Below are 23,861 nucleotides of genomic sequence, written 5' to 3'. Positions count from 1 at the left end.
AAATTGTCTTTATAATATTTAGGTTTTTCTTGGTTCGACTCAAATCAGTTAAATGTCAACGTTTCAATACAATCGAGTCACGAAAATAATTAGTGCAGGTGATAAAATGCGTCACGCGCAGGCCTCTCTTTATATTTGACTATTTATACGATGAGTATCTCAGATCAGTCACGAGCATTAAACTGCTCCAGTAAAAATACAGTCCCAGCACGTTTCCATTTATCTTTAAGTCAAATCTTTAAGGGGATTAAGGAGGAATTTCTCAGATTTTAAGCTTCTGACACAATGCTGTTGACGAACTAGAATTTCTACACAAGTATATATATATATATCACAAAACACTAACTCTGTCTTCTTGCATAATGACACAATCACTAAAAGGACAAACTCTAAATACTAAGAATCTGCTTCACTTTCTCCCACTTTCTCTCGCCCTCCAGCGACCTCTGCGAACTAAAGACACTGAAGAGTGCGAGACGCACAGACGAGTGCGAGACGTCCTCACTGCAGACATGACCGACGTGAAAAGGCGGAGGACGGCAGGAAGATCAGCTCCGACGTGATTTGCAGGAGGAGGAGGAGGAGGCGCTCGAGCTCACAGGCAGAATAATTAACAATCAATCACTTAAGATTTAAAGGGGGGAAAACAAAGGTTTGCTGATGTCTCACGTTGGCCAAAGCTGCAGCGATATGCACTTACTCTCCTCTCAGAGCGTTGAACGCGGTTTAGCCGAACGCTTGTTTAAACTTGTGTAAATACTGACGTATAGAAATGACAGGAAGTCGAGAAAGAGCTGGAGTTGTAAAAACCACAAACCGTCTTCAGTCTCACGTCCTCCACACGTAGCTTCATGCTCATGACACAGGCATGCGACACAAATCTTGTGGTGACATTTTTTTAACTTTTTCACTACTCTACGGGCAAGTCAACGGTGTAGTTTTTCTTGTTTTTTTTTACTTAACACTGTAGACGGTGTCGCTGTTAAACGACCTACGTTAAGGCACTGTTACTACGAGCGTCTCGGGGGTCATCGGACGTCAGGCCTCACTTTCTCCTCAGCTCCACATCCGTCTCGCGACACCCTCTCTGATATAAAAAAATGGAAGGACGAGTCTGGATCGAAGTGGCGTTTAGAAAAAACGTTAACAGTACTGAATGCAGCATTAATCAGAAAAAAAGGTTGATTTTTTTTAAAATTATTATTTGCCTGGAAGGAGCCGTTAGTGATTTTCTCAGCGAAGACTTTAGATGTCATCCTTCCCCCTGCCTAGACATCACACGTGTGTCCTCACACACACTCACACACACACACACACACACACCTTCTCATGGTTTGCATAGGGGCATGTATGTAATGTGCACACAACAAAAACTGACCGTATGTTTTGGAGGTTTATACACAAGTCCACAAGTACGACTCTGTCGTCGTCGCCGTCTTTGCCAGGAATATAATATGTGAAGTGGCTTCTCACAATAAATGTCATTACGCAACTTTAAATAAGGAAAAGTCTTAGTGACGATCATAACAACCCATTGAAGAGTGTTTTGTTTTTCTGGTTACATTGCAGTTTTCCCCACCGGCTGCCTCTGTCTTTTCCATGCAGTGTTCAGGAGTAGGAGGAAGCTGCTGATGTTCCACTAAATCAATCCTCCTCCTTCTTCTTCTCCTCCTCCTCCTCCTCCAGCAGGAGTCAGTGTCAGTCACACACTCCTGCAGCTCCTGCTGAGGAGAAGGAGGGAGGAGGACGAGCTGCAGCGGCACAAACTCTGCTCCGAGGAGCGAGGTCACCTGCACAGTAATCATCAGACATCGATTATTAATGTTCCACTTCCTGATCAGGGAAGGTGCTGCAGATGGAGTAGGGGGAGGGGGAGTGGCTATGATTAAGGCCGTCCCCTCATGCAGGCTAATGGGTCTTGTCCTTGGTGAGGGACGCCTCCGCGGCCGCCTCCGCGTCCGCCTCCGGTGAAGCCAGCGGCGGGAGCTTGGGGGTGGGAGGGCGCTGCTCCTTAGGGGAGGAGCTCTTCTGCTCCGAGGCGGCGATGCTCGGCTTGACGTCTTCGGGCGTGTGCTCGTTGGGGATGAGCGGAGCGGTGGTTTTCTGTAGGCAGAGGACAGCATGCTGAAGAGACGCAGGGCGGACACTGTGTGAGCCACTGGTGACAGACACTGCACTGACTACAGACACTGCACTATGACAGACGCTGCACTGCAGCTTTATACAAATAAACCACACTTTTTAGTGTCGGACCCAATATAATTTTCACGTTGAATTCCTGCAGGGCCGACATCACAGTGCAATTCAGCCTCTTCCATCTTTTACATCTATTTTTACACTTTTATACTTGCATGCTCAGGCATTTAACAACTTATTATAGCACAGCCATTTCCTGTTTAAAGTACCTCAAAGGGATACTTGAGTAAAAGTATCTTTACCAGAAAATGACTTTGGTAGAAGTTGAAGTCACTTTTTTTTTTATAATATTACAGAAGTAAAAGTCTTAAAGGTGCATTATGTAATAAATGTAAAGCAACTGGCCATAAAATCCTCCTAATATGTCACAGAGACTCAGGAATAATGTTCATATAACAAACTGAACTCACCAACAACAACAGTGCAGCCAAAATATTTGCATTACAAACAATATTTTGCAGACTGCAAATCATGTTTATGTTTTGAAATCATGTTTTGGCATGTGGCGCCACCTACCGCCGTCTACCGATCATTGCAGTCGGTAGAGTCTCAGCTGCCGAGCAACCACGGGTTGCCAGTTACGTCAGAAAACAAAACCTAAAAGACTTCCGTAATTTGAATTTGAATGTAGTAACAGTTTTTGGCCACATTCTTACATATGGCACCTTTAAAGTATATAACATTTACTGTACCAAAAGTAACAAAAGTCATTTTCTGAGGATTAAGACAGTAAAAAGAGATTAGCAGTAGATTAGATACTGCTCTGTCACATCTTTGGATAGATCCTGGAGTCCTAAGTTATTTAATCTTGAATAATTCAAAATGACAATACATTTAGCTGACGCAGAGCTTACGAGACAATAAATGGTTTAAATGATGTGTTTAAGGAGGAGTGAGACTGCACATTCATAATTTATATCGTCAGCTGGGAAATGTATTGTGCATTTTCTTCCTCCAACAACACTGAAACACTGTCGATAGTGCACACAGGTGTCCTTTCTCCTCTCCTCTGTAATTGGATTATACTTGAGGTTGTGTGTGCATGTAAGAAGTAATGAGTCATCGTCAGCTCTGACCTGTTGGGCGGTGGTCGAATACATCAAACGCTGTACTTTAAAAAGGATATCGTGTGTGTCTGCGTGAGTGTGTACCGTGGTTGGTGGCGCTGTGCTGCTGCTCATGCTGTTGCTGCCGCTCATGCCGCTGCCGGCCGCCGCCGCCGCAGCAGACGAGTCCTCGCGCATCAGTCCTCTTCTGTCCAGCACACTAAAAAAAAAAAAAAGTGAGACAGGGCGATCAGTCACCGACAGCCTCCTGCTTGTTATTCACCCGAAGGAGTCGTCGGAGCCAAAAGACTAATCCATCACAGGCAGCGGGGGTACGGAACGTATCGATAAAAGGTGAAGAACGTTTGTGACGACGCATAAAACAAGACGCTGGATTCTGACGTGATGAAACGGGCCATTTAATACAGAATTCGTCAGTGAGAGACTGTGTATGTGTTACCTGGGGTAGGCCGGCCCACACAGAACCTCGCAGCAGTTTTTGAGGATGTTCTTGTGGCTGTACGGATTCTGGACTCTGTTCTTTCCAGACCAGGATCCTTTAATCTGAGAAAAAAAAACACAAAAAAAAAAAATTACGACATTCATCACTGGAAAACACACAGACTTGGGGCTGAATTTCCCAAACACACCCCGACGATCTCACGCCCTCACTCTTATACCTTATTCAAAAGCACGGCTCCATTTTTAGATGTTATTCCCGCAGGCATGAGTTTGACCTACTAAAAACATCTTGAAGGGATTTTAATGATCCCTGTTGTTGTTTTTTTTTGCCTCCATGTGCTGATGAGTGTGAAAGTCCTTCACTGGGCTTTATTTATACTCTCCACTTATGTGCCAGCAACAAACACAGGCTTTAACTAATTAACTTGAGCACATTGAGGGCATTAACTCTTTACATATTTTGTAGTGTGTAAATGGAGGTCTTTAAAATCGTACAGTGCAAAACCAAAAAAACCAAATACTTCATGACTGTACTGAAGTACACAATTCACACATCTGTCCTTTACTTTGTTATTTATATTTCTAGCAACGTCTACTTTTACTCCACAACATTTCCTCTAACTGTCTTTGTTACTCAAGCTTTTCTAGTCTTGATGATCTGCTTTAAACAGGTGTTTTTCATCCATTCACACGCTGCAACATGGGGTTAAGTGTCTTAGTGCAAGGACACATATAGACTAGCAGAGCCAGGAATTGAACCCACAACCTTCCAGTTGAAAGACAACAAGCCCTACCACTGAGAAACCACGGCTTAATCCCAATTCTCACTTTTTTTTAATACTTTTACTTCTAAAACGTAAAAGTACATTTTCAATCAGAAAATTACTTTTAATACTAAAAAGCAATTTCTACCAAAGTCATTTTCTGGTACCATGCTTGCACTTTTAGTCAAGTATGTATAGGTATACATTTATAAAAGAGTTATCATTTACATACAGTACATACTTTCCACGTGCATCATAGAGATACAAGTGGAAATCCCCCTCACTTGTTAAAACCTTTATTTTGTGGCATCCTCATTTTTAATGGTACATGGCTGATTAGACACTAACCCCAATTCATTTAAGTGCAACCGGATTTAAAAATTTAAATGCAATTGTATTTTATTCATGTGGTTCCATGTTCTGTGCAGATTAAAACATTATGTGTTGGGACCAAATCATATCTTACAGTTCTCATGTTAGATAGAGTCATGTTTCTGTTTCCTAAATCTAAAACCGTAGTAGTACACAGTTAATATTGAAGTGAAGCTAAGAAAAAAAAGAACTAAAAATCAATCGCAATATCTGTCACAAACATCGCAATTAGATATTTTACTCAAACGGCTCCGCTCTAACTTTAGAGCACATGTAACCGATATAATAATCACTATTTATTTACAAAGCTCCAGTTTGTACCGAGTGACCTTCACACACACACAAAAAAGGCTTAAATCAATGTGCTGCAGATGTAGGTCAGCATGTGTTTATCCGTGTGTGTGTGTCATCTTTTTAGGACTTTTTCTGGCCTCGTCAGGACCAGTAGTCCTCATGGAGACCAAAACCTGGTCCCTAATTAACCAGAACCTTATCTGTTATGTTTAGGGCTAAGATTTTAATTGTGCTTATGGCTCAGGTTTGGGAAAACACTTCGTTTAGGCCTTAAGTGTGAATACCTCTGTGTGTGTGTGTGTGTGTGTGTGTGTTCTTGTACTTGCGCCATACTGAGGACCAGTGAGGGTTTTTAACCAACAAAGTGAGGACATTTTGGTCGGTCCTCACTTTGTTTTCATTGAAATCACTTCCTTAGGTTGCTATAACATGCTATACTCTGTTTGTCAAAAAAAAAAAAAAATCAAATTTTGGAGGACATAGTATATAGTATGACTTTTTTTGTCAAATTTTGGACCAAACATTTTGGGTCCAATCTTTTTTTTCAAATTTTGGACCAAAAATTTTGCGTCAATTTTTTTTTCAAATTTTGGACCAAACATTTTGGGTCCAATTTTTTTGTTTCAAATTTTGGACCAAAAATTTTGCATCCATTTTTTTGTCAATTTTTTTTTTCAAATTTTGGACCAAACATTTTGGGTCAATTTTTTTTACAAATTTTGGACCAAAAATTTTGCCTCAAATTTTGGGTCCAATTTTTTTGTTTCAAATTTTGGACCAAAAATGTTGCATCCATTTTTTTGTCAATTTTTTTTTTTCAAATTTTGGACCAAAAATTTTGGGTCAATTTTTTTTTTCAAATTTTGGACCAAAAATGTTGCGTCAATTTTTTTGTCAATTTTTTTTTTCAAATTTTGGACCAAACATTTTGGGTCCAATTCTTTTTGTTTCAAATTTTGGACCAAAAATTTTGCATCCATTTTTTTGTTAATTTTTTTTTTCAAATGTTGGACCAAACATTTTGGGTCAAATTTTTTTACAAATTTTGGACCAAAAATTTTGCGTCAAATTTTGGACCAAACATTTTGGGTCCAATTTTTTTGTTTCAAATTTTGGGCCAAAAATTTTGCATCCATTTTTTTGTGAATTTTTTTTTTCAAATTTTGGACCAAACATTTTGGGTCAATTTTTTTTACAAATTTTGGACCAAAAATTTTGCGTCAAATTTTGGATCAAGCATTTTGGGTCAATTTTTTTTTTCAAATTTTGGACCAAAAATTTTGCATCAATTTTTTTTTTAATTTTGGACGAAAAATTTTGGGTCAAATTTTTGTAGATGTCATTCATGAAGTAGATATTTGTAATTGTGTTGATTTATAAAGTGGAAATGCTGGTCCTCACTTGGTCAGCTCTTTTACCCGGTCCTCAGTATGCAGCAAGTACAAGAATGTGTGTGTGTGTGTGTGTGTGTCATCCTATGGGAAACCAGAGCAGCTACAACTCTCAAGGTGCCTTCTCTTGTTCGCCCTTATTCCACTGTTTTTCTGTCCTCCTTTACTCCCACCTCCTCCTCCTCCTCTCCTCTCCTTTACTCCCTCCTCTCTTCTCCATCTCTCACCCACTCTGCCACAGCAGTATTTCTGGCAGCGTTCCCAGCCCCTGCAGGTATCAATGCAACTATTATTAGGCCAATCGCAGATATTGAAATGGACCATTGTTTTGCCCCCCCTGGAGCAACAACGCAACACTGTAGATGCACATTTTCACAGCGTCATTTCTGATTAAATAGTGGGGGAAAAAAAAGGAGGCCACACATCCCACAGGAAAGAAGAAAGGGAATTATAAATGAATCATTACAACAAAAGCATGAGTGCACTCTCTCTCTCTCTCTCTGTCTCTCGCTCTCAGCATCTAGAAACCTCCCACCCTCTCCACCAGAGCTGCCTCTGCTTCTCGTCACAGCCTCTGCAGTCAGATCTGGGCCAAACAAAGACTCCAATACAGGATATAAACACACACTGTGAAACTTCACCCACCCATCATACATCAGCCTCGTGTGTGCGTGATTCGTAAAATAATGACTAATAATCAGTCAATGCTCCATTCCGCATCAAAAGCATTTTGGAAGAAGGCTTATTTTGAGATGATGATTAAACTACGGTGGCCTGTTGGTGAGCAGAGACCAAGTCCAACGCAGCTTTTAGCACTTAAGGCATTTACCAGCCCATTTTACAAAAACATTGTTGTTCTTATTATTGAGCTGCATAAAAAGGTAGATTAATCTTTTAAATATTAGAAGAACCTCTAAATGTGATAAAAAGCCTCCATTCTGCTTCATGTGTACACTTTCTCCAGCATCTCCATTAGCGTTACTTTCCCTGTCGCGTCGCAACATAATGGCCCCGTTTAACAGGTTTACACTTTACTCGCCCCGTGTCCTTCAGTCGTGAACAAAGGCGGCGACGTCGTCGTGGCAACGGCTCTGCGTAGTGTAGGCGCCGTGGTGTTTACACCGCGGCAAAATGTATGTTGATCTTTCCAGCCCACATGATTCCAGGCGGTTGGATCATAATATTTACACACAAACACATTAAAAGAGTGACCTTTGACAATTAATGACATTTTAATCTTCATCAAGTCTTGTATTATACTTTAAATTAACTCTTTCATAAGTGGAGGACAGACAATATTCAGTTTTATGTTTCTGCGAGTGATCGATTTGCTCTCACGTGCGTTTTTCTATCATCTCACGTTTCAAAGTGAAACGTTGCTCTCTCTAGTATCGTCTTTGTGGATGAACATAATGCAGCATCACGACAGTCTGAATATTTGGATCGCACTCTTCACACGTCTCCAGCAAACGGCAGAGCTGTCGGATACAGCGATAAGAATTTAACTGCGTCTCTCTTCGTAGATTAGCCGTTATAAAGAAGCAGCTGTTACGGTTGTAAATAAAATGCTGAGGTGCAGTTTTGTCCTCAGTCAGTCACTCAATGCCTGAATCTGGAATTTAGCAAAACACGATAATATGCGTGCGGTTTTAGTCATATGCATTATTTTCCCTTGCAGGAATAGACTTGAATGATAACAGTTCCGTAGAAACCTCACGACGAAGAGAAATCTAAACAAACTCGGCGCGAATGTACAACACTGATGCAGGGAAACGTGCAGGGAGGTTGCACTTACGTCCTCGTTGGTGGTCTGGTTGAGGGAGATCAGGTAGGTGTGGAAGCCGGTCAGTCCCACCACTGACCACAGGGTGAAGAAACACACCAGCACCTCCAGCACAGTGAGCGTCAGTTAAGAGAACAGCAACACGGGTTGTGGAACATGAAAAACGATCTTGTTAAAAACCTCTCATTGTCCAAAATAAATCATTTTCAGAATTGTTTATTCGACAAAGTGGAAGATTATGAGCAGCATGATTCTTTTACTGCTGTGTATTAGTCTGAATTAACTTAGTATGCTTAAGAAAACACCACTATAAACCCTTAAGAGTTCCTTTAAAAAAAGACTTAGTAATTTGTTCCTAGTGGCAGAGAACGCCACCTACACAAAAACTGCTGTAAAAATATTAGATATTATTTTCACTGACTTTAAATGAGTTAGTCTTTTAAAACTACTTACCAAAAATGAATATCCTAATAGGAAAATATGAGCTATGTTCATTCAACACAGCCAAAATGGCAAGTATATGCAACTGTTTATATTTTAAGTGTAAAATCTCTTAATTGTGATGCATTTGTTAGTTTATAAAAAGGACATTTTTTGTTGAATGGAAAGGTAATAAAATACAATTTACACAGATCGGTGATTAATTCTCTCCTTAAGAATTCCTTAATCTGTGTGACAATCATTTTTTTCATGATATTTAGCCTATTATTGCACATAGCTGTTTTTGCTGCTTTTAACTTTAATGGATGTTAAATCATTATTACTCTTCTCTTTAGCTTTAGTGTGTACGCCTGAAGCAAAACATTTAATATCTGCGTTTCCTATCATTACAGAGATATGCACTAGCCTGCTAGTTTACTGAACTCTTGTCTGGTGTCTGTGGCTCCTAGATCTGGACAGTAATGACGTCCGCGTTGCTGTTGCCCAGCAACCGTTTCCTCAGGACCACTTAGACGACAAACACACACACACACACACACACACACACACACACACACACACACACGTACATGACTTAGAATTTTTAAGGCAAGAGTTTTAAAAAAGGATATCTTCCAGGTGTTTCTTTCAACGTGTTCAAGAAGCCGTTGTCCACTGAACCTGTGAACAGATGAAGAGAAGAGAGGTTAGACGGTAAAAAAACATACAGTGCATTTACACGATGTTATTAAAATAACATTTAAATACGGCCTTAGTCCGACTAAAACCAGACATTTCAAAATCAATCATTTTTGTGCTGATGAAGAGACAGAATTTATGCTCCGTCAGCTCAAAGAATTTAGTATTTTGAAGTTCATGGAAGGCGAGTTTGCCTCGAGTCGCTGCCTGAGCGCTTACAGGATGAACGGATGGAGTTGTTGAGTTATTGTATGTTTACATTTTTGGTTTCCTTTTAAAATCTGCGGTGCTGTTGCTGTAGAGTCAGCAGGAGGATTTCCTCAGGTCAAAGTGAGGTTAGATTATCATTAAAACACAGCAGGATGTTTCCCCCCGAAATCTGACGCTGCAGCTCTGAAACACACGAGGTGAGGTGTTTCAGCCATCTTTAGGACCAATTCCAATTCCTATCTTAACCCTCAAGCTCAACCGTTAATCTTAACTGGTCCTCAAAACCAAGTGTTGAGGGTTATTTTGTCACTTAGAAATGGGACATCCCTTAAATGCAGATACGTCTTCAGACTGTAGGGGGGCAGAATAACGTGAAAGCTGCGTCCAGTCTGTCAACTCAAAAAAAGAGTTGACAGACTGGACGTCAAGTTATTAGGTTGTCAGTTAGTTATAAGATGATACTCATACAAATACCACAACCACGGACATATTCAGCTGACAGTTACCACACACCACGGCTTATTGGAAAGTAAACGATAGCAAATGATCGCTTGTCCGCACCGGCCGGCTATTGACAAAAGATCGTAAAATAAATGTTACGCAACAATGACGTCAGTAATCCATAATATGGGCCTAAACTAAGATAATACAATGTTTTTCATCATTTTTATATCTCTATTAACAAAGAAAATACTTAATTTGTATCGCACTGGCTTCGCTGCTTTCGGTGCCATCTTTGTTATGTGAAAACACGCAATGCATTCTGGGTAGCCGTTGCTCCCAAGGGTGGTCTCGGAAAATCTCAATATCGAGGGCGATACAGCCCTTAAACTCGCCCCTCAACTTAATTTTCCTGAGAATCGGGACAGCACTTGCACTAGAGGGAGCGCGCATTTTTGAGATTGAGGGTTAAGATTGAGGATTAAGGAAGGAATTGGAATTCACCCTATGTGTGCGTTTGCTTGTATGTAACATCTTTGTGAGGACCAAAAAAAGACATCTTTGTCATCATGTCAAAATCCCAAAAACATGAGCCTGCATTAGCATAAACACTGGAGGCCGCTGGCGAGGTCGCTCTTCCTGCGTCACAAGCTCGACTGAGTCGCTCTTCCTGTTCGTTTGCTTTTATTAAGTAGTGCACGCAGATACAGAAACAAACAACAAAAAGAAAAGGATTGGGATTAAAGAAAAGCACTGATGAGGACAAGATAGAAAAGAGGGGGATAGAAAGACAGTAGAATAAACAAGAAAGCTTTTGTTTCAGCGTGTTTAACAAAGCTCTTCCTGCTTTACCACATTTTTTATTTATTTATTTATTTTACAACTTCCCACGTGACGACTGATACTCACGCATGACCACGTGGACGATGTCGAAAGTGAAGATGTAAATGGTGAGCATGGAGAGGGACATGGTGAACAGGTAGAAGTAGCGGTAGTTTCTCTTGCCCACGCAGTTGCCGACCCACGGACAGTGGTGATCGAAACGGTCTGTGGAGGAAGAAAAAAAAAAAAAAGAGGCAAAAGTTCACTAAAATGTCACAAAAAAAAAAAAAGACGACATTGTCCTGTAAACCTGTGCTCTAAATATAGAGCCACTCTTCCTGTCACTGGAGGTTTGCCAAACCTGGTCAAAACAGTCAACAACACAGGGAAGAAAAATCCTGTATTCATGCGTTTTAATGGTCACTGCAGCAAATATGGCAAAACATATAGCAAGAAAAAACATCAATAGTATTTTTTTTTTTATCCTCTGAGGCACCGAGTCTGAAATAATTTCACAGAGACTTAACATCTGGATTATTTTAACAGAATTATACAGGAATTATAGTCCTTTTGTCTTCATATTAGTGGCATGGCTGTATATTTAAACCATATAATTTGGGACAGACATTCATGGTCCTGAGAGGATAAACCTTAAATAGGTAAAGATTAACCCTGAGGACATGAAACACGTTGGTTCTGGAACAAACACTGTTCTCCCAACAAGAAGAAATGACTCAGCTGAAATGCTGATAGTATAGTCTGTGCATAGTGGTGATACGATATATATAGACTCGAGGATTTTTGGATTGTATCTGATTTAACATTCTTATCCGTCTGATATCCGACCCAGAGATTTTGGACCAGCACCAGACCGATATGGATTCCCGTCCCTCGCTCCGACCCCCATTTGCTTAACGTGGACAACGTCAACAGCGCCGAAATTCCAGGTTAAAGTCAGCACTTCATTTGCCTGACATTCAAATCGATTTCTATTTTTAAATCCCACATAAAGAGACGTGTGCGGTTATCGAAAGGTCAGTAAACAAATAAGTTAGCCTCATATATCTTTTTCTACATTCTTTTTTTTTTTTTTTCACACTCATTGTTTGATTCAAATTACTGTTGGAAATATCACTGATCCAGGTTTGTGTATGTGACGAGCATCATTTAACCAGAAAAAATGAGTTTAGGGTTTATCCCAAATGATAAGGCTACAGTAAAGAAGGAGAGAGAGGCATGCTGTGTGTGTGTGTGTGTGTGTCAGGTGCACACAGATGAACCAGTGTTCACAATGACGGAGCACTTATTCCCTTCTCTGAGCCTCCACTGTCTACTCTCGTATCGCCTGCGAGTCTGCGCCGCTTTCAAACACATTCCTCAATCATCGGCGGCCAAATGACTTTGCATTTCACTGTCGAACTGAAAGATAAAACAGCCAAACACACACTTCGACATACACACAAATATCCAACACACACACACACACACACTCGGATCAAACCACAGTCTTTATTTTAGTGTTCTAAAACCTCCTCACCCTGTCTGCTTAGTGTTTATTTATAAAACTTTGCATCACAAATGAACGCAGGAGGAAAATTAAGGTAAAGGATTCAGTTATAAACCACACGTCAGAAAGACATTATATAAAGTATATATAAAGTGGATGAGACGGCGTCTCCTCACCGACACAGTTGTCACAGATGCTGCAGTGAGACGCTCGCGGCGGCCTGAAGATCTTGCAGGTGTAGCAGTATTTCAGCTTCACGATCTGGTTGTTGATCTGAACGTTGCGGATCCGCGGCGGCGGCCTCTGGCCCGCGGGGACGTTCCCGTTGGCGGCCTCTGTGGAAACGACATTTGGCGACGTTTTTTTTTGCTCAAATGAATCCAACAAGAAACAAATAACAACAAGAAAAACACTTTTTATCTCTTATGATTTGATTGTCTTTCACTCAATTAAAAGGTGCATTATGTAATAAATCTAAATCAACTGGCCATAAAATCCTCCTAATATGTCACAGAGACTCAGGAATAATGTTCAACTGAACTCACCAACAACAACAGTCAAAATATTTGCATCAAAAAAAATATTTTGCAGACTGCAAATCATGTTTTGGCGTCATGTGGCGCCACCTACCACCGTCTACCAATCAATTGGATTCAGTAGAGTCTCAGCTGCCGAGCAACCACGGGTTGCCAGTTACGTCAGAAATCAAAAACCTAAAAGACCTCTTTATTTTGAATTTGAATGTAGTAACCGTTTTTGGCCACATTCTTACATACGGCACCTTTAACTCAAAACAGCAACGTATTAGAAGCTAAAAGGTAGAATTTGTTGCAGCTTTATTGCACGAGATCGTACATTTTATAAAACAGACGGGTATAAACGGAAGATTTAGAGACGAGATGATAAAAACATTAGTCAATAAATCTCGGCAGCTCAACCTTGAGAAAACCATGTGGGTGACGACGGAGGCTCAGCGTAGTGGATTTATGAGTAATCGCTGCTCGTGTTTATATAATAAGAATAATAACAACACCGTTTACTCATCTGTGTACGCATCCACTCGTCTTATTACAGAACACTGACGTCACCGTATTTCACGGGAGTAGTTTGTGGCTTAATTACGTTTCCATCGTTTCCTGAGAACCACGCTTCTCAAACTGTGGTACGAGCCACTTCCTCTGGTGATAGTTGGGGCGGAAAATAAGAAATACTGTTCCGTAGACTGTATTTTAACGTTGGTGATAATCACTGTGTTGCTTCCAGAGCTCATTATTTTCTCAAGGTTGTTTCTTTGGTATAAAAAAGTTTGAGAAGCACTGCATTAGAATTCTCTTTTATAGTTATTATTTGGATTCATGTGGCGACGCTTCATCGTTATTTGCAGTCCATTACTCAGGTAATAGTGACTTCAATCAGTAGATCTGTCAGATGAAATCGTCTTATCTTTTCTCTCTCTGCACAGCAGGTTACAAACCAAATCAGATTTTCATACATTCCCCCTTTTCTCAGCAACTTTTATTTTTTTTCCTATTACGTCACTCTGCAGGAGCCGAGCGGTTTAAGGAGGTCCGGCTCATGATCACAGGCTGGAATCTGCCGAGAGAAAAACACTATTTTTATGCTCGTGAGAAACAAACATTATTAGTTTGGGTTTTTGGGAACACATTAAGATAAAGAAAAAGGTGGCATTTGTGGAAATTTAATTACCTCGGCTGCTGGAAATAGTTTACACAGAACAACACATTCAGCAGTAACTGAATTGCGTATTTAAATTGATCACGGAAACACATCCACAAGCTTGAATACAAACCATCCACAACACGTTCACGGATATCAAAAGAGTCAGAAATGCGTCACAAATCATGAAGCCGGAGAATGGATTAAGCTGCTTTCAGGATAAACCAGTGGGGGAATAAACCAGTGAGTCACCACTCACGGGGAAATAATGCCACTCCCTCGGGTAACGCAGCTCGGTCTCGTCGTGGCATTAGATTTCCGAGAGGATGCCTCTCCCTGTATTAGCGTCGTCCCCTGGGACTCGTCCCTAACAGGCTGCGAGGGGACGGAGCGTTTGACAGCCTCATCGACTCCACGTAAACACCCAGAAAATCACTAAATAATAAACTATAACGGCTGCAGTTGCAGTTTACCTAAAATATAATACATAACATAACCAACAATTTTGTGATTTTTCAGCTTCTTAAATGTGAATATTTTCTGGTTTCTTTACTCCGTGTAACAGAGAAATCATTAAAACGGAATCATTTTTGGATTGTGGACAAAACAAGACATTTGAGAACATCCAGGTTTGAGAAACACTGATCAATATTTTCTGACAACGATTGACAGATTAATCGATTTTGAAAATATCTTCGAAGGTTGAAACTAATGTTAATTTTTAAATCTGTAGAAATCCATATTTCTCATCAAGGTAATGAAGCGTTTCATTATATTCACCTTTTAATGGCGTCACCTGCCTCACTGTCAGAGTGAGGAAGAAGATATTTAGTGTTACTAGTTTACCCGAGTGTTGTCTTTTTGTTGCATTTAATTGTGTGTATCCGTCACTAATGGATCGCGACTATTCACTGACATTTGCAGCGTGTTATGAGCTCTCCTCATGAAGCACAAATGGAAAATGGTCTGTATTCATATAGCGCTTTTCTAGTCTCCATCACCATTCACCCATTCACTCACATCAAGAGTGGAGGCGGGAATCAAACCCGCAACTTTGCTTGAAAGACGACTCGCTCTACCGCTGAGCTGCCGTCGCACAAGTGAACCAAACGAGACAAGAAAAACACTTCCCACAATCCAACGTTTCCACGATGTCGTCAAACTAGGTCTTTTGTTGCCGTTTTGATTGAGAAATATTATAGTTTTACAATAACTCTTTGTTTACCCATGGAAAACCAGTCAATAACTAGAGGGGTGATAGTCAACGACTACTAATGCTCCGCGCTGAGTCCATGCGCCCACATTTTTATGCCAATTTTAAAGCAAAATTTGCATAGGCAATGAAGGCCACTTTGGACATGTGGTGTGCAGCGGTGACCTTGGAAATAGGTTGAGGTCACCGATCTTCGAAGTTGTTCAAGATACTTGCAAGAGGCATCCACAGTGCCAGTTTGGCAGCAATACAATAAATATTTGTCAAGTTATCGCGTTGACAAGGTTGAAAAGTGCTGTTTTTTGGCTATTTTTCAAGTTTCAAGTGCAGCTGTGACCTTGAAAAGTAGGTCAAGGTCACCCATCTTCGAACTTGTCCAAGATACTTGTAAGAGGCATGGACAGTGCCAGTTTGACATCAATATGTCAAAATATTTGTCAAGTTATCGTGTTGACAAGCTCGGAAAGTGCCGTTTACACATTTCTCACATTTCCCCGCAAAAAAAACGCGTAAAAATTCACGAAAAATTCAACAAAAGGTTTTTGGACAAAAAAAAAAAAAAAGCCTGGAGATATTCACCCACTAAACAATCCTGCAAAATGTAGAATAAAAATAAAAAAGGAAAATCTGACTGAAAACATATGATCTGCTAGTGAACATGCTACATGCTACTAAAGATCTGCTGTTTGTTTGTGTCTGCAGCAAAGAGCGTGTGAGGTAGGGTGTCCTTTACATGTCATTGTGCAAAAGGCCACTATTAGATTAGATTAGATTAGCTACAGTATAAATATTTCTCAATCACTTTATTTGGATCACGTCCAGAAAATATGGGCAAACGGTTTTAAAATAACACATTTATCAGAAAGAATAGTGTCAAGTATTCAGTGTGACCTCCGCACAACCCTGATTCTATTAAAACCGGATCGTTAAAGTTACCGGTTAAACTTTGAACATTACATTCACGTGTTGTTTTAGTTCAGATCACTGACAGACATTAAAACAACAAAGCAGGTGGTGACTAAATCTATAAATGCCGTACATGCTGTGCTCTTGATTAAAAAGTGGGTTTTTCTTGTGACAACTGCCAAACCCAATCCATGTCAATACAAACACTGAGCTCCTAATGACATCATGTTTTTGCACCACTTCTTGTTTTGCATTGATTCCCTCACCTTCCCTTTTTTTCTCTGAATTTACGATGACGACACACTTTGGTTTTATACTGTTGGTCGTCACCATGGTTTCTGGGAACTTTGGGTAGATGATTAAATGCGTATCAATAGCAGAAATAAGTATTAGTCACAGCTGTATTCTAGGGCTGAAACAGTTACTCCAATAAACGATTATTAATCGATTACTAAAAGAACCATTTTGTGAATTTGAGAGTTTTTTCAATATTAAAACAAGATTTCTGATCGTTTTGGCTTCTTAAAATGTGAATATTTTGCTCGTTTCTGTGCTTTTTCAGCTTCTTAAATGTCAATATTTTCTAGTTTGTGATTTTTCAGCTTCTTAAATGTGAATCTTTTCTAGTTTATGTGATTTTTTAGCTTCTTAAATGTAAATATTTTCACATCAAAGAATATTTTCTAGTTTCTGTGAACCTTAAACTTCTTAAATGTGAATATTTACTACTTTCTGAGCTTTTTCAGCTTCTTAAATGTCAATATTTTCTAGTTTATGTGATTTTTCAGCTTCTTAAATGTCAATATTTTCTAGTTTATGTGATTTTTCAGCTTCTTAAATGTCAACATTTTCTAGTTTATGTGATTTTTCAGCTTCTTAAATGTCAATATTTTCTAGTTTATGTGCTTTTTTAGCTTCTTTAATGTCAATTTTTTCTAGTTTACGTGATTTTTCAGCTTCTTTAATGTCAATATTTTCTAATTTATGTGATTTTTCAGCTACCCAAATGTGAATCTTTTCTACTTTATGTGCTTTTTTAGCTTCTTAAATGTAAATATTTTCACATGAAAGAATATTTTCTAGTTTCTGTGAATCTTCAACTTCTTAAATGTGAATATTTTCTAGTTTCTGTGCTTTTTCAGCTTCAGATGAATCAATTATATAGAATCGATAGCTGCAGCTTTACTGTATTCACATAAGTTCCTCACATGAACTACACAGCAGAGCCTTACGTTCTCTCCCCCCCAGTGTCATCGCGGACAAAGCCAGTTAAACCACCCGGGCCTTTGTCATCCAGCGAGCAGAATGAGTCACAGTCATGACGAGAGAAGCGCTGGCTGCCAGATAATCCATAATCTCAGAGGAGCGAGAGCCTCGGCAGCACAGCTTTTACAGGCCACCTCTGTCATGAGCAGAGAGCCGTCTCCGCCCCTGGGCTCTGCTGTGGTGTAGCGAGAGAGAGCACGAGTGATGGCTGAAGGACGCTATGAATCTTTAACAGAGACAAAGAGCGAAGACTCGGCGGCCAAACGGGCAGAGAGTGATGGGGGAGGAGGAGGAGGAGGAGGAAGAAGAAGAATGCAGGGTGGGCTGTTGCAGTGAAATTACAGGATTATCATTCAGACATAAACACAGAGACATGAAAGAGGACCTCGTTGTCATTAGTGTACACGGAGCCGTTCGTGTTGCATAATGAGACTCGCAGACACCTTGTAATGAATGTGCATTAGAGCGAGTTCTACATCCACTCAGACGAGCTCGCCGGGGCCGTCACCAACATACGAGCATTAAAAGAGACATGAATAAACCAACAGGACTGAGACGGTCTCTTTAACCTGCTTCATGCACCGAAGTATTTACGCTTCCAAAAACTTTCACCTCGGCTGCTTCAAAACCACAGACTGTGCAGAAAAAGTGATGCAGCTCTGAAGCGCCAAGATTCACGATTTGACCAGCAGGGGTTTTGAAACCAGAAATTCATAAACGACACGCGAAACTAGGGTTGAAGGATTTTGAGTGAATCTAATTGTGATCATTTTTACTGTGTGATATTAGTGCAGATCTATGAGAAACTTAAATGTTGCCTTCAGTCTGTCAGAATACAATATGTATAGGTCAAGACAATGATATTTAATAATCCCCCCAACTCAAACCAGGCTCCTATTGGACGACATCAGCTGTGAGTCACACTGATGTCCAGTCACGTTCAATTCAAATGGATTCAGTTATATTTGTATAGCACCAAAAAACCCACACCGTACAATATCTCAAGGCACTGACTGCACACAGTGAGACAACAGAAACCCAACAGTTCACACAATGAGCAAACACTCACACAATAAACACTCCCTTTTTACAGGAAGGAAATCTTAAACTGAACCAGACTCAAACACGTGCAGCCATCTGCCTAGACCGGTTGGGATGAAAGAAATTGTGGTTTAGACAGGAGAGTCAATTACGACATGTTTAAAGTAAAAGTAAAGTCTGTTACACATGCAGTCGTACTGTTCTGCGGCGTCTACATTCGCCACTAAAATCATAATTTACAAAATCGAGGGTGTGCTATAGAAGACGACCCGAAACGAACAATCGAGACAATCCTCAAACCAGACGGCTACGTTCATTTTCATAATCTTCGTATCAACACACACAAGCTGTAAAAAAATTGGTTACGCTGCAGACTTCACATTTGAATGGACGCAGATAAGGAGATTTGCGTCTGGTGGCGTTATCGCGACAGACTGTGAATTATAGCCGCACAGACAGAGACCGTCGCATTAGACCACACGTGGCTTCAGAAGCTGCAGAGATCTGAACAGAAACAGAGCGTTATCGCCGACGTGGTGCTCCGTCTTTCTGCTGTTATCAGCAATCAAATTGCCTGCTGAATATTTCACATTTAAGCTGATATTAATATTCCCTGCAACATACCATGTATGTATTTTTTTATTTTTAGTTTCATATCACCCAAAACGTTTCATTAAATTTAGATAAATCTGCCATAAATGGTCAAAAATCCCCCCGAAAACTGACAAACAAATGTTGGAAGTCTTTTATTTTAATCTCTTTTTACCCTTTAAGCTCCATCTTTCGCCCAACTATGCTGCTCTGTAGCCAGGGTTATGTGGGTTGAAAGCAGCTGCCTGCTGCTGACGAAACACTCAAATCAAATCTGCGACGACAACAGTAGAGTTGAGAAACGAGCCGAGACTCACTGAACTCACTAAACTAGATAAACTCGATTAAAAGCCGAGGATCGAGCGCTGCAGATCCAGGTGAAACTACCTCTACACAAGATAGGATCTAGTCCGTGCGGAGAAACAAATAGAAAACTAGTTTATGGTCCCAAAAAAACCTGTTTTATAAATGAGCTTCAGTGTGAAATGGAGCTTTGTGTTGGCAAGTCATATTAGAGATATAGTGCAATACTACTGTATAAACACAATGATAGATTTTCATCTTTTTCCCCACAAAATGTGGTTTTTTTTTTAGAAAATATGTAGAGAAAGCAGTGTCATCTGCATAAGAATAAGTTTTCTTATAGCGAGAGAAGAAGAAGGAGGGTTGGAGTCCACAATTAGAAAAGCCTGGTCGAGAATATTTCCATATCCAAAAGAATCAATACAGTTTCACACCATAAATTCTCACAATATTTTAGTGTATTAATATATATTTTTTTACACACCCCTGAGTGGAAATAAAAAGGTGAATATTGATCTTTTCTGCTAAAACCGTCGCCACAACTCACCGATTTCCATCTCGATGAACGAGGCCTCCTCTGGCAGAGCGCGGGGCAGCACCCCGGGGTCGCTGAAGCTCGTCCTCAGCAACATGGCGATGACGAAAAGGAAGAGCACGACGGCGAAAACCGGGATGGTGGGAGACAGATGCACGGCCAGGTACGGACATCTGCAGAAGGAAGACAAACACGTTATGTGTGAATATAGGGAGGTGACAATGTGGCACGGTCATTACAGCTCTAATGAGACATCAGTGGAAAATTAGGCGACTATTTTAAAGCTGCGATAGACAAAGTTTTGTTCTAACTTGTCATTAGGATGTTGAAACTGATTTAACTGGACAATAACAAACATCCCCTATTAACCCTGCTTTCAATATGTATTTTCTTCTCACGTGTGCCATAATTTATCATCCATTTTCCTCAATATTTGAACATAACTTACAAAATCGACATCATGTCTAATTGAAGAAGACCTGAAACTAGTAACTGAGACTGTCGACTCCTCGAGTAAATGTTTTTACGAACATTATAAATGAAGTGAAAAGTAAGCTCATTTTCCCGTGGACCCTTCGGTTCAAATCGAGTTCTTTTTGCATCCAATGTAGTTGCCCCCTAGTGGCTATTATCAACATATTCTTATTTCCTGGTTGGCTTCAGGAGGAGTGTAGTCTGTTTTTACATACAGTATGATTTATGGTTGGGAGGATGACAGACAAAGAACAAAAAAGAAAGTGACAAGAGAAAGAAGTTTGTGTGTTTTATGCTGCGTTTATCTTGCTCTTTAGCTGTGGAACGAAAACGTACGTCATTGCTAATCTGGATCACATTCAGACAACATTTAAATAAGACTGTTCACACCTGGATTTTTGTTAAAATATAACAATGGCAATAGATAAATAAAAAAAACGTCACAGTGTAGGTGTATGTATTGATTTTTGTAAAGCATTTCACGCAATTATTCAATCATTAATCCTCCAGAAAATGGAACATTATGGAAAACATGGTGTGGCAAATCATTTCAGGTTAGGAAGCTACCTAAATAACAGCTTTTCAATGTGCAATCCTCAATCCTCTCTGAAAAGAGCAACATGTGGTGTCCCACAAGGTTCTGTTCTGGGTTCTATTCCTTATATAAATTCCTCAACAGAGATGGAAAAACCTATTCGAAAAAGAGCAGCGAGGACATGACACAACAACACTATACTTATTCTGAACTGGTGTTCAGAGTATGAGGTCATGAACTGTAAAGGCTGTTTTTTTTTGGTTTTTTTTCCCTCTGGGCCATGCATAAGTCATCGTCATGAATAAACAACATCCACACCACCCTCCCCTCGCCTCGCCTCGCCTCCTGAAAGAGTGGACAAACATTAGCATAACTCCACTGGCCAGCTCTTTGAGATTAGAGCCAGCAGTGCTGCCTGCTGCTCGGCGCGATAGCAGATGTGAGCCGCGACACAACAGAAGCACAGGAGCAGAAAAAGGAGCTTCTGCGTGCAGTTATTAATAGTTCATCTCGCTCCCATGGCTCCCCCGAGTATATATTCATATATACTCGCAACGCTAATGTTGCACTGCAGGATTGCAGAAGTTATTTGGCCATATCCTGTATAAGACTAACTTTTGTAACACATCATGAAAAAAACAAAAAAAACTTTCCACACATCTGAGAGACTCCCCTACTTGGATCCAAGAGCATTGATGCATACATTAGTTTTAGACTATTTCATCAAATTGCTAGTTAGTTTGATCAGACAAATATCTTTATTGCTAGAAAGTAAAATGTAGTGAAATAAAAGTCAGTTTAATATGACTTTCTTGATCTTTGAGTATTACTTTGAGGACAAAATAAGTTTAATTTTAGGTTCCTTTAGGTCATTGGTTCTCAAAGTGCGGCCCGCGGGCCAATGGCGGCCCGCAGAAACATTTCTGGCGGCCCGCAATGAATCACAGTTGATAGTTTTAATCCAGGAGCGACTAAGCTTGTTAAAGGTTTATTGGACATTACTGGATACAGACCAATAAGTGTAAACAAAAATACTGGGTATTTACCTGGTTTCTATATGGTGAATTTTAGTGTATTTTTGGGTTATAAGCTGGTAATAAGCAGGTAGCTACAGCCCCCAATTACTAGCTATTTACTTTATATTAACGCTTATATTACTTAACGCTAAACTGTAGAACTGCGATCTGGTCATTAAAATGATTACAAATGGGATTTATTTCTGTTTTTTTTCCTTTTTTTTACCTTTGGCGGCCCTCAGTCCAATGTTGGGTCCCTAAATTGGCCCTCAGGTATCAAAACTTTGAACTGAGAACCCCTGCTTTACGTGATATGTCATCCAGCGTTGCCACACACAGCCAACGGCGAGTTTAAAAAGAAAGGGTGCAGCCGAGTAAACAACTGCAGTCAGCTTTCAACGAGGCAGATAAGTCTCGTTTAATGGCTCAAACAATATGTGGATGAATCCGGTTCATCGACATATCTGAGCACTGACAACACAACAGCACACACAGGTTCCACGTGGCTATCCTTTAAAAAAAAAAAAAAAAAAGGACTCTGCATTGACTTCCACACCAAAATATCCTAAAGAGTACTGGTCTGAGCAGTTTCTCTGCAGTGGCTTTGTTTCCACACTAATGGAAACAAGGAGCACGGATCGAATCGATAGAAATTTCCAGTGGCGCAGGCCTGTGAAAATACTTCTGCTCCATTTGTAGCGCAGACATGGCAGCAGCAGGCAGTGGATACGGAATGAGGGAAGCAGTCTGTCGATGAAGTGTAATTCCAGTAATGATGACTGGTAGGTATTCAGGGCACACTCTATCATCGCTTCCCATCGAAGCCTCCGCGTCCTTCCTGGATGTGACCGTTTCCTGTGCTGTCGGGGAGGCAGGGTGGTGGCTGCACACACGGGGGGGGGGGGGGGGGGGGAGCTGTGGTGTGCTCATCAGTCACTACAGAGGCAGCAGAAAAACACGACTTAATCTGGCCGGTGTCCATGACTGTGGGGGGGGGGGAGGGGGTGGTTTCATCATCAATAAGATGCCAAACGACTCTCACAGGCCTCCTACACACTCCCCCCATTCCCTCTTACTCAACTTTCTAACCTAGCTCATTATAAACTACTGCCAGCAATGAAAAGTGCATTTAAGTGCCGCGCTGGAAGTTAACGCGAGTGCACAGTAAATTTTTGCAGCGTTAAAGTAAAACTCTGAGTCAATTTAACACAAATTCAGATTATACACTGTGGAACAGTCCGCCCTAAAAGAGTTATGTACGCTTACGCTCAGATCAGATTTAAATGTTACAAAGACTACGTAGGGGCCGCTGGAGTGAATTCCAAATAAAATACACTTTTGGTTTGCTCCAACTTTGTTTGTTGTTTGCAACTTTTGTTGTTTGTTGTTTGCGATTCTGACCATGGGCGGGCCTTATGAAGCTGCCTTCTGATTGGCTACCGAGTTTTGGAGCGACAGCTCAACGGACCGGAAGTAATCGCGGGCACCGTCTGGAAGTCCGATGGTCGGATGTAGACGGGGAAAACGAGTTCCACATATGAATGTAATCGATTAGGTCAGTATTTTATTTGCAATTTGTGTATTTTGACTTTGTGGCTCATTTTTGTTTGCTTGCTTCTTTAATAGTGTTGCTTGTGCTTGTGAAAAGTGTAAAAAAAAATATTGACACAAATCTTATTCCATAGTGGTTTAGCCTGAAACGCAAAAGCGAAAAAGGTGAAAAACAACAATTGCCTTAAGCTTTAACTTTCCTATACAGCAGCAAATGACAAAGCATATGTACGAGAGTGCAGGTGCAGGTCAAATTATCCATAAAGTCGTTATCAATTTCAACACCAGTAAGTCCACTGAAGGCGTTCTATTCTAAAGCAGGGAGTGAAACCTGCTCTCTCTTTGT

The 23,861-nt window shown here is 40.4% G+C and overlaps 1 protein-coding gene across 1 annotated transcript in view; it reads right to left on the bottom strand.

Moving 5' to 3' along the window:
• Window positions 1-1,908: 1,908 nt before the first annotated feature.
• zdhhc9 (zDHHC palmitoyltransferase 9) overlaps window positions 1,909-23,861 on the bottom strand; it is a gene marked incomplete at both ends in the record, with an annotated part of 28,909 nt that continues 6,956 nt past the window's right edge. Inside the window, 8 exons of the mRNA XM_083891397.1 lie at window positions 1,909-2,124; window positions 3,348-3,462; window positions 3,703-3,806; window positions 8,321-8,423; window positions 9,361-9,409; window positions 10,988-11,125; window positions 12,584-12,742; window positions 19,952-20,112. Of these exons, the coding sequence (XP_083747523.1) occupies window positions 1,909-2,124; window positions 3,348-3,462; window positions 3,703-3,806; window positions 8,321-8,423; window positions 9,361-9,409; window positions 10,988-11,125; window positions 12,584-12,742; window positions 19,952-20,112 (1,045 nt within the window). The remainder of the gene's footprint in view (window positions 2,125-3,347; window positions 3,463-3,702; window positions 3,807-8,320; window positions 8,424-9,360; window positions 9,410-10,987; window positions 11,126-12,583; window positions 12,743-19,951; window positions 20,113-23,861) is intronic.

This window comes from Microchirus variegatus (assembly GCF_963457635.1).
Source record: "Microchirus variegatus genome assembly, chromosome: 6".
Taxonomy (NCBI): domain Eukaryota; kingdom Metazoa; phylum Chordata; class Actinopteri; order Pleuronectiformes; family Soleidae; genus Microchirus; species Microchirus variegatus.
Note: the sequence above shows the minus strand (reverse complement) of the source record. Positions and strands in the feature narration are given on the sequence as shown.